Source organism: Candoia aspera, chromosome 5 (genome assembly GCF_035149785.1).
Source record: "Candoia aspera isolate rCanAsp1 chromosome 5, rCanAsp1.hap2, whole genome shotgun sequence".
NCBI lineage: Eukaryota > Metazoa > Chordata > Lepidosauria > Squamata > Boidae > Candoia > Candoia aspera.
The window spans coordinates 93984404-94003287 of record NC_086157.1 but is presented as its reverse complement, the minus strand read 5'-3'; the positions used below and the strand labels follow the sequence as shown (position 1 = coordinate 94003287).

Below are 18884 nucleotides of genomic sequence, written 5' to 3'. Positions count from 1 at the left end.
CAGTGAAATTGTTCCTTTTCCACCAAAATGCAATGACCAGTAAAAGTCTGAAGTCACCCTTATAAACAAAATTGACTAGATTAGATTGGTAGCTGTTTCTGAAGTAGTAAACCTTGCTGCACAATACAATAATCTGAACTAAAGAATTAAATAAACCCAGTGCAATAATCTGATTTTAAGAACTGGGAAAAACAATGCACAAGACTCCAGCAAATATCTCCTCTTCTGTATGATACATGTGTTGGATAGGAGCTAATGTTGATGTGGGGGAGTGAGAGTCGCATTATAGAAATAATTCTTGGAAATTGACACAGGTGATGATGGATTGATGAGCAGCAAAATAGTCTTTTCAGCACTGAAGTAGTGGTGGTAGAGACCTGTGACTCAAAAGACAGGTATTTTGACTTTAGCAAGTAGAATGCCGCACCTCTGAATTGTAACTGGGAGGAGAAAGATCCTGTACTGGTTTCTCATCCCACGTTATTCTGCTGCAAGGAAGTGGCTGCATCGTATCAGCGGTATGACCAAAACTGAAATTGTAGACATTTGGCTTGGCTGTGTGAGAAAAGACAGGTTCCTTGCTTCTGCTTCCCGTGTAAAAGCTGTAAGTAGAAACAGTTTCTCTTTAGCTAGGAGGCAAAGGTATACAACAAGTTGTTTGCTATTATTTTGCTATTTATTCTTTAAAACATAATTGTGTAACTAGTGTGAAATAAAAATAGCTTTGAAGATCTAGTGTTCCAATTAAAGTATCAATAAAATTAAATACTCAACACGTGTAGAGGATAAAGAAGATGACCTTGATAGAGTTAAACAGGAGACGTTGCCTAGGCAAAAAGGGCTGAAGCATTTTTTAAGTCCAGAACTTGTAGATAACATTCAGAAGTGGCTCAGACAGATACCTCCTTAATTCAGTGAATTATAAGGAGAAGGAGGGAGTACAGCACAATCAGACTTGCAAGGTTCTCTGATCATCCCAATGTCAGTAAAAGTAGTTTTAGATTTCCTGTGGAGCCTCAAGGAAGAAATCAATGGAAATCATCTTTCCTCCTGCAACCCACTCAGTTTTAGGATCACTGTGAACAGAAGTTTACTTGGGATGTGTCAATCTTTCAAGGTAGGCAATATGAAGAAACAGGCACAGCAGAAATATCAGAAATGCTCTTTTAGAATAGCAAAACGTATCAGTTTTTCTCTGGCCCTAAATCAAACAATATGACGGCAGAGTTGTTATGAGTTTCTTTCTCATACTTTCCAGGACTGAGTAATCTTTACTGAAAGCCACCCATCCCCTTTAAGCACATACATCTTTGATTATGTCTATCAAGATTAAAGAACTGCAAAGCAGTTGAAGAAAAAATGAGCAATGACTTTTGAAAAGTTTGATTTCATCTCATTTCTCCCTCCATCACTTAAATCAAAGCCATATCCAAATTTCATTTGTCTCCATTGTTCTGTAATTCCCTGATCTCCAACCTGGAACCCAAATGCTTTGGGGCTTTTTTTTTTAACTTGAATTTCACCAGCCACTTTGTTCTTTTGGGAAGAAAGACTAACATCAAATTTATTAGCCCCTTCTCCTTCTCCTTCTCCTTCTCCTTCTTCTTCTTCAAAACCCACTTGAGAGAGGAAAACTCCATTTCAGAATTGGCTCTTCAGCATTTGATTTTTGAAGGCTTTGGATGTCTAAGTCCATGTCCCTGGACTCATAGGTCAGTGTGCATGTGGTTTTTTAAAAAAAAAAACTCTTTTAATGACTGAACTTCCGGAAATAGAAATTCCCATTTACTATACTACAGAACTCCAAATTATGACCAATCACATCTTAAATATAAATACCTTACAAAACACAACTGCAAACAAATTGTTTACAAATAGTAACTAAAATTTACTTTAGTTGCATAAATATGTGGTGGGAACAAGGCAAAAAATTAAGCAAACATTTGTGCTTGGGAAGGCCCCTTTGAAATTGAAGTTGATCACTACCACCACCTCAACTGGTGAGGTCACCTTGTCCCTTTCACCTGCCCTCGAAGGGGGATTCTTTGAAGAGTTAGAAAGGAATATAGCAGGTTGTTTGCTGTTGTGTTTTTAGGCAAAGGAGGTTGTCATTTTGTTAGATATAGATGATAATGATGTTTCTGCAAGCAGAGAGATCCTTATAGGACACAGATTGAAAGGCTGCCTATCTGGCCTTCTTTAGTCTCTGTCTTGTTTTATCTCCCTCAGTCATATGCAACCTATTCATCCAGATCCTTGCATGCTGTGGTTTTCCAGTTATCTTTGCTCTTGCCTCTCTCTTTGTGATCACCCTCTGAAGAGGCAATAATTGGGATTGACCCTCCAACAATGCACCATCAGGTGCATTTTTACCACTCTTCATCAACATGGTAGAGCCCTTGCTGATGGAGGCAGGGGGCAATTTGCCTAGGAACATGCTCTTTTTAAGATCCTTAACCTTTGCGCTACCCTGCTCAGTAGAAGGCAGTTGTCACATTCCCATGTAGCCTTGAAATTTGCATATAAAACCAGAAAGGTGGTTTAGCTGGCCATCTCATTACTATTATTGTGGCATATGATGATTGGATAACTCTAGAAGATGCTGTAAATCATTAGTGTGGATACTGTTGTTAAAGGCCAGGTGAAACTTTAGTCTGTGTTTTTCTTATGTGCATATAATCCTGTATTGCACACTTGGAGCAAGCATCTAAATGTCCATTACTGAACAATATGGTCATCCTAGTGCCCTATGGCCTTTCCCCCACAACTGAGTTAGTGCTATCCACCCATCCTTGAGTCAATCCATTAGTATCAAAAATAGGAAGGGTGGGCCTGGCTTAAGACTTGCTGTTCCCATAGCCTTTTCTTTCTCAGTTGCATCTGTTTGAAATCACTGTCTAATGGTATTAACCTGATTGGCATGTGTGTCATTCTTGATGTAACAAAGTAATTAGTTTACTTCTTTGGCTTTGTTGTTTTCACTGTATCACCCATCAGAGAAAGCATTCATCAAGCAGGGCACTGCAGCAGGAATGGGCAGATCTGATATCAGAACTTTGCCCAAGCTACTCTAGGCTGATTTCCCCACCCCTCCTCCCTTTGAGCAACACCCAAATTAAAATAAAGTGAAATAAAGAAATGTGGGGAGACACTATGACAGAAATAGCTGAAGGGGAAAATATCATTACTAGATTCTGTAGAGATGGATAATTATCTAACAGCTACTCAGTTTCAGTCAAGACTCTTAACTTCTCAGCAGAGGGAGAGAAGTGGTTGAAACTAACAGATATAAGGAAACCAGCATCTAAATAACAAAATCCCACTTTAGCTTTATTTTCTGGACAGTGCAATGGGGAAAAGTGGAGCTGGTACACTGAAAGATACATTTCAGAATATTTTAAAGCAAAGTAGTGCAAAACCACCACCTCATCTCCAAAACAAACAAACAAACAGTGCAGCTCTGCTCCCCTCTATCTTGTTGGAAGCCTGGAGATAAATTAGTATCAAAACTAGGAAGGGCGTGCTTGAAGGAACTCAGGAAACAAAGTGCTTATGAAGAGGGCAAATGTTGAGAAAGAATTGACTGTGATGGAGATTGGTTAGTAACCAAAGGGAAGGAGGGCAGAAAAAATGCTTGTTCCTACAATGCTTCCCAAAAAAGAATAAAAGTAATATGTTTACTAAGAAAGGCTTACTGTGTTCTGGACATGCAATGCAATGCAATGCATGCTGTTGACAAAAAACTCTTTGCATCCTAAAATATAGAGGTTACTGTTGCAAAAACAGTAGTTTGGAAACAGCAAAATATTTGGTATCCCTATCAAAATCAACAGTGAAGAAACATCATTAAACTATGGGCATTTGTTACCTCAGGATGTAGTGTTGTCCACCAGCAGGGGTAGTGATGCCTGCATGGTATAGTAAAAAAAATCAATATGGCGGCCTCATAGAAAAACAGGCGGATCTTCACACCATTGTGGCCTCCATTTTGACTTATATTGAACATATTCTCTGAATGGTGTGATCATAGAGCAAGTGGGGGGCACAACAACCCCAAAGGTAGCCCATTCATGGTCTATGAGAAGCCCAGAAATAGAGCATGAGTGTTATAATACTTTCTCACTTATGCTCTCCAGAATATTGTATTCAGTGGCATCTTAACTGTGAAACAGAAGGTAATATATAGCCCTCATAACTGGTGGTCTTTGACAGTTTCTTAGCCTTCATGGTTTGTCTAGTCTCTTTAAAGATCATAAATCATAAAAATAAAGATCATAAAATTTTTTCATGGTGTCCATAACTATGCAGTCAAAGCTCCACCCCTTTTTATGTGCTTCGTGATGGGGCTTGTGACCGCCATCTTGATTCTTTTAACTGCCCCTGCAGACTCCCCTGGTTGCATGGTTCTGCAGTGAACCTTCATTGTTGACCTGCTGCTGCACCAAGTTGTAACTTAAAAATATTACGTTTGTTAACTTTGGGTTTGTTTTATCATGCTGTTATTTTGCTTTTTGTTCTATCATAGTGTGATATATTTTTATAGATCTGTTTACTGTCCTAGGGCAACAGGTAAGTTGAAAATATTTTTAGTAAATGAAAGAAATAAAATAAATACCCCCAAAAAGTTTGCTTTGGTCTGATGCCGGTCCATGTAAAACGTTTTAACTGTTTCAAGGGCAGCATCATTCTTCCCTCAGCTTGATAATTCTGGAAGAGAATACAGTTCTGATTATGAAGCTTTGGACTTCCATTATAACATTGCCAAGCCTATCTCGATGCATAGAATTTCAAATTATTAAACTTTGTTTTGTAAAATATAGGAAAGGTGGCCTTATCAGCAAAATTCACAGTAGCATTGTGGTGAGGAAAGTGATCAGTAGTCAGTTGATGCATCATTCCCCTTACTCATAGTTGTAATCTGGAGACCTGCAATTTTTATGCAAGATACTTCTTGTTGTTGTAAACCACCCAGAGTCCCCCTTTGGGAGAGATGGGCATTGACAGAAATTTGAAAAATAAATAAGTAAGTAAGTAAGTAAGAAAGAAAGATACATGGCTCAACAAATCTATCCATAGTAGAAGATACAAGCAAAGTTCTTTGAGCTTAGGTTTCAAGAAGAGGTTTTTGATCCCCTAAACTCTTTCTGGGCTGCTATGAAAATCTGACCCAGAGGGAAGAAAAAAATCCTTTGAGGGACAGATTTTCCAAGGAGTTATAGCATGTCCTGGTTTTCCCAAATCCTTCTTATCAGTAGCTTAAATAGTGTCACTCCTGCTCCTATTTAAAGAGGCGTGCAGCAGGATTGGAGGTTTCAGGGCTAGCAGTTATATGTTTGGGGGATCCAGGTGGGATCAGCCATTTCCCATTCCAAATCCAACTCAAGTTACAATGAGCCAGCCTGTCCCTGTCTTTCTGTCTGTCTGCTTTTATGAGATAAACATTAAATAAATAAATAAAGTGGTACCCAGTACATTGTCAATGGGGTAGGCAAGCTGATGCCTCTCCAAATATGTTGGACTATAACTGCCACAGTTCGTTATCATTGGCTAGGTTGGTTGGTCTAACCAGGAGGTAGTATGACCTTCAAAAGGAGGTTACATCTCTAGTGGTAGGTAGTCATGCCACACCCCTCCACTGCAATATGCACTCTTTTTATCATTTTGCTAATTGACAAGAAATAAACCATCCCTGATATTCATGCTATGTATTTCAAGAAATTAATATACTTGTACTGTTTGAATTTCCTCTTCCACACAACTATTCCTACAAAATGTCTGTTCTCAAGGAAACTTGACCACAAAGTATTTCCCATCATTCCTTTGTCTTCAGCTCAGCAATCTAGGACTGAATCCAAAAGAACAACTGTTGTGCCACATATTTTAGGAGTTACTTACATCAGGCTGAAATTTGTCCTTAGGTGAAAGTTCTTCAAAGGTCTTGACTCTCTGGAATGGTTTCATCTTGAAAGCATGAACATATTTTCTTAGAAAGTAAGCAGGGAAAAAGGCTTATTGGGATAATATCAAAGCTACTTGTGAATATTTGATCATGATTGATACCATAGGTACCCCTGATACTTTTGCTAATGATAAAACGAAATTACATTTGATGCAGAGAATATCTAAAATTTCACCAATCCTGCACATTTACTATTTTTTATATGGCATTTATTTCCAGCTCACCTGTAATCCATCTAAAAACAATGCAAGTCTAATTTCCAGCTGAAGCACTGGAGCTGCACCGAGTTAGAGGATGGGATATTTTACCATCGATAGAATTTCCCAGCTCCTGAGCTCTGCCTGCTCTCTGCAGAGGTTCAGCCACAGAATCATCATGCTGAAATGCTACAATTTCACAATTTTTTAGATGGTGAGCAGGAATGGTGCCGTGCCAGCTTTACAATATGGAGCGCTGGTTAAGTACCATGTTTATGTTTTCCTATTGGATACCTAGGAGGTACACTGGTTGGCTCATAGGGGATTACCAGAATTTTCAGCTACTGTGAAGGCATCATGGATCAATTTTAAAACTTTTCTGAGGATTTGAGGAATGAAATTGGTGGTAGTGTGGAAGGGACCTCTGTCACTGGGCATGATAGCTGAAAAGTAACTTCCAGAGGTTACTCAGTGCTGGTTGCTGGGAGCCATAGTAGAAAGAGAATATTATTGTCAGCCCTTCAAGGTAGGTCAGACTAGGGATCCTACATCATGTAGGTCAATACTACTTTTATTGTAAAGCTATAGTAACTGAATCTTGCAAGTTGGAAGGAGCTTCCCCTGTCCCTCCCTTTATATTTGTCAGAACGAGCGAGGGGCTTGTCTGAGATGTTTTTCTCAAGTTACAGTTCTGCCCCAGACTCAGACCCCTTTCATTTGACTGTTGCTTTGGTAGCGGCTCTTCCTCCTGTCCCTCAAGGCCATTCCCTCTTCTCTCTACAATTATACTCAGCTCATGTCTTGTAAGTTTCCCAGATGCATCCATGAGGGAAAAAGGATTTATTTATTGTATTTTATTTATGGTTAAAAACCAAAAGGATGTTTTGTTCTGACCCTCAAAGCTCTTCTTAAAATGGTCAACAAATTGCATTTTTCTAGGTCCAGTAGCAAAACCACAATGTTATTCATCTATTCTTTATATGTAAAATATTCTGGCATTTCATCTTACCCCAAATTTTCAATGCTTGCATTAGTCAAGGCTGGTACTGAACTGTTTTTTCTCTCATGAAGATTAGGGGAACTTGGAGAGCTATGGTCAGACTCAGTATCCTCTGGTAATAGAGTATTCAAGGGTATATAATCTTTGCCATCCTATGCAGACAGGAGGAGAAAATGGTGAAGGAAACCTAATTATTATATAAGCAACGCAATACACCTATATTAAAAACATGAAATAGGTTTTAAAATTTCTCTACATATTTTGATACAGTTTGATTCATCCCACAGTTAAGCTGAAATACTAGCTGAGTATAAGCTAGTTTAGCTCTTTTACCTTAATATTAACACATTCAGAATCATCAAATGGCATAATCAATATGGGGTTGATGCATTTCTGAAAGCATTTGTGGATGATATACTTTTTAAAAATGTTTCATAGGATACAACTTCACATTATATCATACTTTTCTAAACACAGGGTTAAATTTTATGAAAAAGAGTCTTTAAATATGCCATCTGCCACTTGAACTCTGAAATGGTAAAACTCCATCAGAGCAATACCATGTGAATTGAATGTGGAGCTCAAAGGTGAATGAAATGACTAAACATGCAGTTGAATCTTATGAGCAAAGCAAGATCTTTTCTTATCTCTGGAAAAGATCATAGCACCAACCTCCACGATGCTTGAGTCTACCCCAACTTTTGCCATGCAGATATTTTGCATGCTGCTATACTGGCACTGAGTCCTACTTCTAGGAGAGGAAGAAGTGTGAGGAAAGTTTCAGTTTTCCACTGAACCATATCTTATTCAAAGAAAGAGCTATACAAGATACATCACAATTTTCTACTTACCTGTTGTACATTAGCCTGAAGTAAGTCCCCTAATATTTCCACCAGCTCTGAGAACCATGGTCTTTCATTTGGATCTCCTTGCCAACAGCACAGCATAATCTGGTATCTGCAAAAAACAAAAGAAAATGGAAAAAGTGCAGCACAAACTTTAATTCTGCAGTGGTTTATCTCAGTACATTTGTATTCAATTTCAGTTTCCAACTTTAACCCACATCCTTCTATATGAGCTCCATTTTTAATTGTTAAGATACATGCTCATCTTTCTCCTTTCTGTTTTAATATCTTTAAAGCCAAACCAAGCAACCTTCTGGCATCAGATTGAAGAAGGCAGAGTTAAATAATATATATTTAAGTTACATAGTTTAGGGAGCAATCCTATAGTCTCTGAAATAGGTTTGATTAATTATGCATCGTCAATATTGACTCTTAGTGACTGCATAGGTAGACTTTCTCCAGGATGACTGTCCCCAGCTTGGTCCTTCAGGTTCTCCAGTGGTGCACCCATTGCCATTGTAACTGAGTCTATCCACCTTACCGCTGATCATCCTCTTCTTCTCTTTTCTTCCACCTTTCCCAGCATCAGAGCCTTCTCCAGAAAGCTACATCTTTGCATGATATGCAAAAGTATGGTAGTTTGAGCCTGGCTATTTGTACCTTGAGTGAGAACTCTAGTTTGATTTGTTTGAAGAGCCATTTATTTTCTTATTATCCATGATATTCTTGGGAATTTTCTCCAACACCAAAGTTCAAAGGCATCAATACTGTGTCTATCTTCAAAGTATCTAGAGGCCATTAAATTATTTATTTATTATATTTCAAATTTCAAATTAGTTGGATTAGCTGGATTTCTCCCTGTATAACCATTCAGTTGCAAAGGGAACTTTTGTGCCCTTTGTGCCATCCACTTGGTGTTGACTATTAGTGACCACAAAGATAAATTTGCCTTTGCCATTGTTACTAAAAAGAAAGGGGAAATACAACCTTGAATCTTCCAACCTCCTAAGCCCCTCTGCCACATTCTCAAATCCCTCTTCCCGAAAAAGACCATTAATTGCAGTAGAAAACAAAAATCAGAACAAAACCACAATGAACAGGAAATGTTCCTATTTTTGCCCTGCTGATTTCCATCCAAAAGGGCTACATCTGTTCTGATAAGAGCTGAGGAATTGCTGCCTATTTAATTATTTTTCTGAGATTTAAATTCTGCAGAGAAATATGACAGGAATACATGTTAACAAATAAGCAATGTAAGATTGAAGGGTTTCAGCTGAACGTTCCTTCCTTTGAATGAGCTTCCTTGCTACATGGGAACAACCAAGGCATCTTTATGAAAGCTCATAACAAGGCCCCATGGCTTAATTGTCTACTTGTCTGAGGTATTGCTTTGATAGCAAAATTCCCCTTCCAAATTTCCCTTTTTTTATCCTCACAATATGTGTGTGGATGTGGTTAGGTTGAGACAGATGACTTTGCAGAAACCTTAACATCTGAAAGCCTTTCCTCACTAGGGATGTATAGCATAACTTGTCCTTTGCTATAACAAAATATCCTGTCTTGCTAAGATAGCAATATAATATCCTGACTCTTGCTATCTTGGCTAAAAAACGTAATATAATAGCATTTTGATGATACTAATGAATAGCCAGTGGTATATAGGTACCTACCAATGACTGATCAAAACAGGCCACAAAAGAGGTGTGAAGTGAAAAATGCTCACATACTTTGGCTCTGTGATGGCTTCAGGAGGAAAAATGGATTTTTGTTGCTGTTATGTTTCCATAAGGCTGTATAAAATATTGGATGGGAACAAAATAAGGGCAGGATATAGTTAGGAACATTGGGGTTGCCAGGACATTCTGTTGCCAGTGTAAATTGCAAGCAAGGAAGGACCTTGATGTGAATTTGTATTTTGCCTACCACATCGTATTTCAGTACTGCAACCATCTAAAAGCTTTCCTAACTTGGTGAAAGCCCTTCAAGTCCTGGTATCCTTCTATAGTATATCAGCCTTTCATGTGCTTCAAATTTATCAAGTTTCTGCACTGGTTTTCAAGCCAAACATCAGCAGCTACTTCGAATTCTTTATCTCAGTTTCTGATAATTTCTGATCTCTTTCCTGAATTTCTGTCATTCTTTTAGCATACACACACACATTCACCAGAGCCAGACAGAAAAATGAATTCCATAGTTTTGCCATTGGAGAGCTATCCATAAATTTTGTCATATATTTAAATTGGCTGAACACCCTTGGAAATTGGAACATAAAGGAACAAGATGTTGGCAGAGTTGTTATTCTGTTGCACATGTGCATTGTTGGATATCTATTGAGAATCCCATCTCTCCCTTACAGCAGACTCCAGAGGGCTATAAAAATCATATTAAAAGTATGTGGCCAAAGCCTGATGGTGTTTCCATAGTTGTCTGGGGAAATTATATGGTAAACAGTGAATGAGTGGTTGTTTCAGAACTAGGTTCTGTTGGGTATGTTGTTTGTTACTATGATTGGTCCTAGGAAATTGAAGAGCTTTTTAAAAAACTTTCCCCAGTTATGACAGCTTTAAAGTTATAACTGACTCCAGGGAGATAGAAAAATATGTAAAACACATAAGAAACAAGGAGGTCCAATCAATCATCAGCAGAAGAACATGTGCCTTACATTTGAAATACTAGCAATGTTCTACAAGCTCAGTCTCAGAATCAAAGTTTAAAAATGCAAAGGAAGGGAAGAGTTACAATCTCCAAGCTACTGCCATCAAAACCCAGACAGGCCAGCTCCCTCTCATCTCTCTCCACTCAATATTGTTCCCTTCCATTCTCTCTTCCTCTCCCAGCATACTCAAAGACTTCCCATTTTCCTCTCCATTTGCAGAAGAGGCAAAAGGAGACTATCCTCTCTTCCCCCATTTTGCTTTTAAAACTGAAATGGAATGCTTTAATTAAACCAAAATCCAAACAAATGCTTAAGAGGGAATGGGTTTGGGTGAAGAAGGGATTTCTGCATAGTAGTTTGGATGTGAGCACTTTCTCTGCTCAATACTACTCTGGGCTCATCTTTTTGTTTCGCTAACTATAATAGGAAGATGCCTCATTAACATAAGGGGCATATTCACTCCGTCTCATTCTCAGCCCCCTGTGGATGGAGTTTCTGCGTATTCATTTGGTTGATTCAGTTTAGAAATAATGTTTCCTCTTTTCTCCCAATACAATTCTTCCTGCATGAACTAACTGATGGATGATCCTAGGGAAGATTTAGAATGTAGAAGTTGGTGGCAGGGCGATTTATAAGCATTGTTCCTGGGCATAACTCTGCTCTCTGGTGACCCCTTCTAAAGCACCAGGGTGTTGAATGTATTTTATGTGCGTCTCAGGACCAGGGTGCATACCCCAAACCATAGAAGCACACATACATTTCTGGGGTTGCAAAATCCGGAGCTTTCATGCGTATGCCTTCTTTTAACTTTCTGAAGAAGGCCTCGTCTATTTGTACGCCAGGATATGGGGATGCACCTGAAAAGGAAGAATTAAAAATTGAATCTTTAGAGTTAAGCCCACAGCGGTTTTTAATATATGAACATTTCATAACATCAACATACTATTAAAGAGTGAGTGACCTTAATACAAAAGGACTTTTTTGTGTGACAAGTTAGACAAAACCAATCCTAGAAGGTTGGTTTTGTCTAACTACACCACTCTTTTCTCACACTGTCACTGGTCATTTGGTTAATGTTGTCTGTTCTTACATCAGTAAGCCAAGTCCCTTTGGCTTTGTATGTCATATTGCAGCCTTCCCCAACCTGGTGTCCTCCAAATAGATGGGATATGCTGGGAAGTGTAGTCCAACACAGCCAGATAGCATTATGATTTCCCTCTCTCCCAAATTTTGATTTTCATCTGGCCATCTTTTCTCAGAATGCAAGGAGTTAATTCAGAGGCAAAAGCTGCCCTAGAAACATGTACTAGATGACCAGAAGACTGTTTGTCTAAGGAACTGCAAGCATGGACCGGTTTCCTCTGCTGTTGTGTCTGTCTCATCTGCCATTCTCCTTTGATGAATGAAATTGTTGCTTCCTTTGCAGGATGGATTTTGTATCCTGCATTTTTGCTTTTTTTTTTTTAAGAATGCAGTGCTCAGCATTCTCATCTTGAATGCCTTATACTACTTCAGCCTGAGATATTTTCATGTTTGTCCGCCTGTGAGTCCCATTGATTAGTACAGAAAGGAAGCAGCTGTGTGTGCCAATGGCCCAGGATTGTGTGACCCAATGGGCTAGCAATTGTAGCTGATCGTTATGACTCTTCTCTCCCCTCACCCCATCTGCCTATCCCTATGTGTAGAAGGATCTGTTATCTGACACCACAATTTTGAGGAGATCAATGTCTTTGAAAAAATTGATGGGACATGGTTTGGCAGCTGCAATTCAAGAGAGCAAGAATATTTGTCTTTCTCATGTCTTTCTGAAAAATGTTGCTCAAATGTATCACAGCCTGCTTTTTAAATAAAAAAATAGAAACCATTAGCTTACAACTTCTATGTCTTATTCAGTATGGGTTCCCAACTGGAGATGATGTGAACTGTGGGTCCAGCATATCTGAAGGACTCCAGGTTGGCAAGAATTATCCTGAAGCACTATTGTCAAAAGATCTGCCTTTACATAACTGGAGATATTTACTTACTTACTTACTGAACTCAGTGAAATTCAACATATATGGGATTTCAGATTAGACCTTCACTCTTATTTTATTTCCAAAGTCCTAAGAATGGAGTAAATTAACCTTTCAATTTTCTTACCTAAAGAAAATATTTCCCACAGTAACACTCCATATGACCAAACATCGCTTTTGGTACTATAGATTTTATCAAATATAGATTCTGGTGCCATCCATTTGAGAGGAAGACGTGCCTGCAATAAAAGTTAACCATAAATCCTGTAACTGCTTTACAGAACTAGATTTAAAGTTTCCTTGGACTTTTTAAAATACAGGTCTGGTGCTGAATTTGTCCCTTGACCCAGCTCCAGGGCCTTGGATTAGTCAAGTACTAGTGGCAGCAAATATACATTTAGGTAACATCTTGCCATTTCTGAGCTAACTATGTATCCCAAGAGAATATAATCTCACACACTGAATGGGTTCACCCAGCATACTAAATCTAGGTCAACAAAACATAGTTGCTGTGTTCACATAGCATGCTGTGTACAAATAAACCATATAATGCCTAACATGATGGTTTGGATCACATTCAATATGCTAGTTCCCACAATCCACTGAATAAACTCCCAAACAAACTCACTCTATTTTAGTCCTGGCTATCATGTTGTATGAATCCCAGCCTATGAGAATTTCAGTAAGATTTAAATGGGACGTGTCTATGCTCAATGCTATAAGGGAGCCGCTGCAGTGTGACTTCTAAAATTCTAAAATTTTTCATGTTTGGGAACCCTGACATTTCATTGATGGAATGTTGCCAACATTAATCACTCTTGATAACTCAGGACACACATTACAGGTGTCCAAATTGTCCTTACTGATGTTCCACTGCATCTTGGGAGATATAATAAGATGAGCACAAACTTCTCTCCAACCTACAGCTGGAGAGCAGGAGGGGAAAGATGCCAGAGGTAATCAGTTGTGTCCTGCTTGTACAGAGTAGACAGCTCAGTTCTTGCTCCTTTTTTTCAGACTTGTGCAAAAGCTAAGTACCAGCTATGTTCTCTTCTCTATGCTTTACAAACAGAAAGCAGGTAATTCTGGACCTAGGCAGAAAGACTTCACTTTCTGCTGTGTTAGCAAGATGTAGGCCAGAGGGTGTGCCCCTTGAACCACCTTTGTAGTTATAAGGATATCTGGATAGCATGTTTCCTAGACAAATACACATTGTTAATACATTCCAAAGTGCAACCCCAACAACTCTAGAGCTAGCAGCTTCTTGAACCAATAGGTCTCAAGGTGTGTTACAATGCCATCACAGCCCCAATCCAGCCCAGTGGAAAAAAACAAATACCCGGGTTCTTTCTGAAGCCAATTTAGTGGCCTGCTAGAACCACTGAAATGGAGCATAGCTTAACACAGCTTAGAAGCTGTACTCAGAAAATTATCTTAGATAGCTTCAATGAGCATGGCAGAGAAACACAGGTTATGGATCTTACACACTCAGCCTTCCCAAGCATAAAGAAATACATGCTTAGACATATTAGGTTAAGAAGAAAAAGAATTTCTTACCGACTTTATTGGTGCTTCTGCTACATCCATTTTGGTGGAAAAGATGAAGTTCCTTTGTTCTTCTTTTCTTTCTAAATACTAGTTTGCCTTAAACTCTCAGCCCTACAGCTGCCAAGAGCTGCGTGGAAGAAAGGGGAATTCCAGGCCCACCACATGGTGCCCAGAATGGAGGAGAGCAGCACACATCTGTGTGCTGGCTTCTGGTGGAGAAGAAGGAAGAGAGGGAAAGGAAGTGGGAACGGCAACAAACAGCTTCCTCAGAGTTGCATTATGGGATAATTCAATTTACATGTTAATTCACATGCAAATGAGGCATGCTGGATTTGCCAGAGCTTCCAACATTTTCATGCCTTAGTTCTAAACCTTTTCAGTGGCTGGTCTAGTAAGGTTAGCCAAGAAATAAATGTCAACATATAAACTATTAAAAAAAATAACTGATGAGCATTTCCAAGCATTGTTGTGAATGGTGCAAACAATCACAATGCATACAACTCATCTGGATTGCTCATTTTTGCACTAAAGGAAAGCACCAATGCTTTGAGGACCCTTTTAACTTCAGAGAATGTAAATATTGAAATAACGTTTTCATGAGCTGTTCAGAATGATAAACAAAGGAGCAAATACCAAGTAGCATGCCAACTTACCTCGCCTTTTCTCACATAATCAGGATTTTTATAAATATCTCTTGCAAGGCCAAAATCACAGATCTTCACAACATTGTTTTCAGATAAAAGGATGTTTCTGGCTGCTAAATCACGATGGATGCACTATAAGAAAATAGGTGCATAGTAGTAACAGTAATTTATTAAATATATATTCTACCTGACTCCCAGCAACTCTGGTCTTACCACAATTCCTGATATGAATCAGAAACACAGAAGTGTTCTGAATCTTTTCCTTGTCTTTTTAAAGAGATTCTCTTTCTTTTAAAATAGTTTACTTATATTTCCTATGAAAGCTGTCTGTGGTTTACATAAAGTGAAATTGATTATATGTGATCCTACTTGCACCTAAACTTTCAGATGTTCGTTTCTGGATTCTACACACAGATTCCCACTGAGTTCAGTAGGTCTTATTTCCAAATGAGTGTGTATAGATCTGCAGCCAGCTTCTGAGTAGAAATGTGTCAGATACTCCTGTATCAAGGATTATTTCTCAGGGTTTCAAATTTCATATGTAATATAGAAATAAATGGAATGAAATTAATTAGAACTAGCATAGATGTTTATAATCTATTTATATAATCAGCTGTGTCCAACTGCATGGATTCTTGTAGGAAGAATTTACATAAGTCATTAATTAAAGCATTAATTAATATAATTAAGTATATATTATTTTAAATCTAAATGATACATCTAAGCTAATTGTTTAGCACTGGTGTTAATTTAAGTTTTTAATATTTAATTTTGTGTCTTTTATTTATATTATTATATATAGTATATTATTTATCTTCTGTTAGCTGTCTTGAATACTGCATTGAATAGGAAAATAGGTTAAATAATAATTCAAGAAGCTAAGCTACCCCAAAATGAAAAATTTAAACTGCAACCATTAATTTTTCATTTTAGACTTGTACAATTTGGGGACTGTTATTTATCTTATTTATTTGTTCTCAACCATTTCACAAAGTTACTTAAATAGGGAGATATAATCTGGAAAAGAATTGGCCTCCGCTATCTTGTCTCTCATGTTCAGTTTGCGGAGTGCACTATGGTAGACTACTTTTATTCTTTGAAAACAATGTTAAGTCCACCACTGACATCTAAAAACAACTGTGTGATGTTGCAGGTTCAGCTATATGAAAATTCAGAGACAGATACTGGCCAGCTACAGATGGCCACATCTCCATATATTTATGGAATCAGATGTTAAGCTCTTAAGCAGCCCTTAAATCTACTCTCAAAGGAATACAGCCTTCACTGCCGTATGTAACCTTTCATTTTATTACACTTATCCTTATTTCATAAAAAGTGAAATCCGGAATTAGTCCTACTTAGAGTACACTCATACAAAATCAGTGACGTTGATTTCAATGGGTCTATCTTAAGTAAAAGGCTAAATATGAATCCTATCTTAAGTAGGGCTAAATATGAATTTAAGTTGTATTTCTATGGAAGGAAGGCCTCAAAAAGTAAGCTGTTCTTCATGTCTCCTGCCTTCTCAAACTGTAAGTGAGCAAAACTGTCACTGACTCACAGATTTATTTCTTATTGTTTTGTAATATCCACAAATAACACAGAACTACATAGAATAACACTGAAGAGAAGCCACTGGCTTGTCAGCAGCCACAGTCTTTACACATGCAGATGGATGCAAAGTCCCATTTCCTCCAATAGATTCTATTTTATCTTTAAAATACGATTCTTGATTCTTCAGGGACATTTCCAAACATTGCAGACCTAAGCTGGCTTAATAGTAATTTCTTTTCCCAAGCATAGAGTTGCTCTGTGAAGGAGACCTGACTCATTACAAGTGATGTTTCCTCTCTAATTCCCTCCAAACATACTGAACTAAATCGTTCTGGTTAAGGGTGATGTAAGTCATCAATCAGATATCTTAATGACTCTGGGTTGGGAAAAGCTGGCTGCTCAAAATAATTTCTATTTATACTTCTAAAAAGTATATTCTTAGTACATCTTTCTGCTTCAATATCAGATGGATAACAATGCACAGTTAACTGAAAGCATTAAAACCAATGATATAAAACAAATGCCGGATGGCATGTAATAATACATAAAACACTAAATTCTTATAGAGGCATCATTTTTGTTTCTGCCTAATTGTGCAAGGAATTAAAATGGTGATGCATAAATTCCCCTTGAAATTATATATATTAAAGTCACTTAGTACTACCTCTGTCAAATTTGGTACATTCTATCTTCTCAGAAAAAAATATATTTCTGTTTTATTGACTATTCTAAAGCCTTTGACTGTGTGGACCATAACAAATTGTGGCAAGTTCTTAGCGGTATGGGGATACCAAGTCATCTTGTCTGCCTCCTGAAGAATCTGTATAACGACCAAATAGCAACAGTAAGAACAGACCACGGAACAACGGACTGGTTTAAGATTGGGAAAGGAGTACGGCAGGGCTGTATACTCTCACCCTACCTATTCAACTTGTACGCAGAACACATCATGCGACATGCTGGGCTTGAGGAATCCAAGGCTGGAGTTAAAATCTCTGGAAGAAACATTAACAATCTCAGATATGCAGATGATACCACTTTGATGGCTGAAAGCGAAGAGGAACTGAGGAGCCTTATGATGAAGGTGAAAGAAGAAAGTGCAAAAGCTGGCTTGCAACTAAACCTCAAAAAAACCAAGATTATGGCAACCAGCTTGATTGATAACTGGCAAATAGAGGGAGAAAATGTAGAAGCAGTGAAAGACTTTGTATTTCTAGGTGCGAAGATTACTGCAGATGCTGACTGCAGTCAGGAAATCAGAAGACACTTAATCCTTGGGAGAAGAGCAATGACAAATCTCGATAAAATAGTTAAGAGCAGAGACATCACACTGACAACAAAGGTCCGCATTGTTAAAGCAATGGTGTTCCCTGTAGTAACATATGGCTGCGAGAGCTGGACCATAAGGAAGGCTGAGAGAAGGAAGATCAATGCTTTTGAACTGTGGTGTTGGAGGAAAATTCTGAGAGTGCCTTGGACTGCAAGAAGATCAAACCAGTCCATCCTCCAGGAAATAAAGCCAGACTGCTCACTTGAGGGAATGATATTCAAGGCAAAACTGAAATACTTTGGCCACACAATGAGAAGACAGGACACCCTGGAGAAGATGCTGATGCTAGGGAGAGTGGAGGGCAAAAGGAAGAGGGGCCGACCAAGGGCAAGGTGGATGGATGATATTCTAGAGGTGACGGACTCGTCCCTGGGGGAGCTGGGCGTGTTGACGACCGACAGGAAGCTCTGGCGTGGGCTGGTCCATGAAGTCACGAAGAGTTGGAAGCGACTGAATGAATAAACAACAAAAAAATCTTCTCATAGGGGATCCTAGAAATTTTCATTCCTTTCTGCCAACTTGGGGGGAAAAAAAAAACTTTTTCTCCCTGTCTCTCTTCCAGTGATAGTCCTCGCTCCTGCGAGGTGCTCGTGACGCCGTGGTCAGTGCACGGAATCCTTGCAGTGGCAGTGGAGGTCGAGGGCTGGGCAGGGGCACAGCGGCCCCTCTGGAGGCTGTCCCTGATGGTACTGGACGAGGACGGCAGCCTGCGCAAGGAGCTGGGCAGCCTCCTGGAGGACTGGGACTATCTTTCTTCCTCCCCAACAGGAGGAGATGGGCAGGGACAAATTAGGTAAATAAATAAATAAATAAATAGTCAGTGTGGGAAACACACATGGGGTTTTGAATCAAAGGGGGAGGGGCTGTGAAAAAATCTGAAGGAAAACAGGCTGTTTTCTAAATCACTGAATTTGGGTGTAAACAAAATTGTGTTGTCTACTCACATGCTTTAGCTATTACTATTTAATATTAGTGGGATAAGACACAATTTAAAAGCTAAAAATGTAAGGAATGTTATATACATGTATACATATATACATACATACATACCCATCACACTATTCCCTTCTGGAGAAAGCAGTTTTTTAAAAAAAAATTGTTTATTAAATTTAGCCACCACCCATTTCCCCAAAGGGGGG

At 38.6% G+C, this 18884-nt stretch overlaps 1 protein-coding gene across 1 annotated transcript in view; it reads right to left on the bottom strand.

Annotated features, from left to right (window-relative positions):
- Positions 1-241: 241 nt before the first annotated feature.
- The window catches only part of FLT1 (fms related receptor tyrosine kinase 1), a 136254-nt gene continuing 117611 nt past the window's right edge, over positions 242-18884 (bottom strand). The window contains exons 23-30 of the mRNA XM_063305729.1: positions 14871-14993; positions 12797-12908; positions 11415-11514; positions 8008-8113; positions 7166-7308; positions 5896-5983; positions 4616-4707; positions 242-602 (exon numbers count right to left, since the gene is read on the bottom strand). Coding sequence (XP_063161799.1) covers positions 407-602; positions 4616-4707; positions 5896-5983; positions 7166-7308; positions 8008-8113; positions 11415-11514; positions 12797-12908; positions 14871-14993 — 960 coding nt within the window. The 3' untranslated portion in view covers positions 242-406. The remainder of the gene's footprint in view (positions 603-4615; positions 4708-5895; positions 5984-7165; positions 7309-8007; positions 8114-11414; positions 11515-12796; positions 12909-14870; positions 14994-18884) is intronic.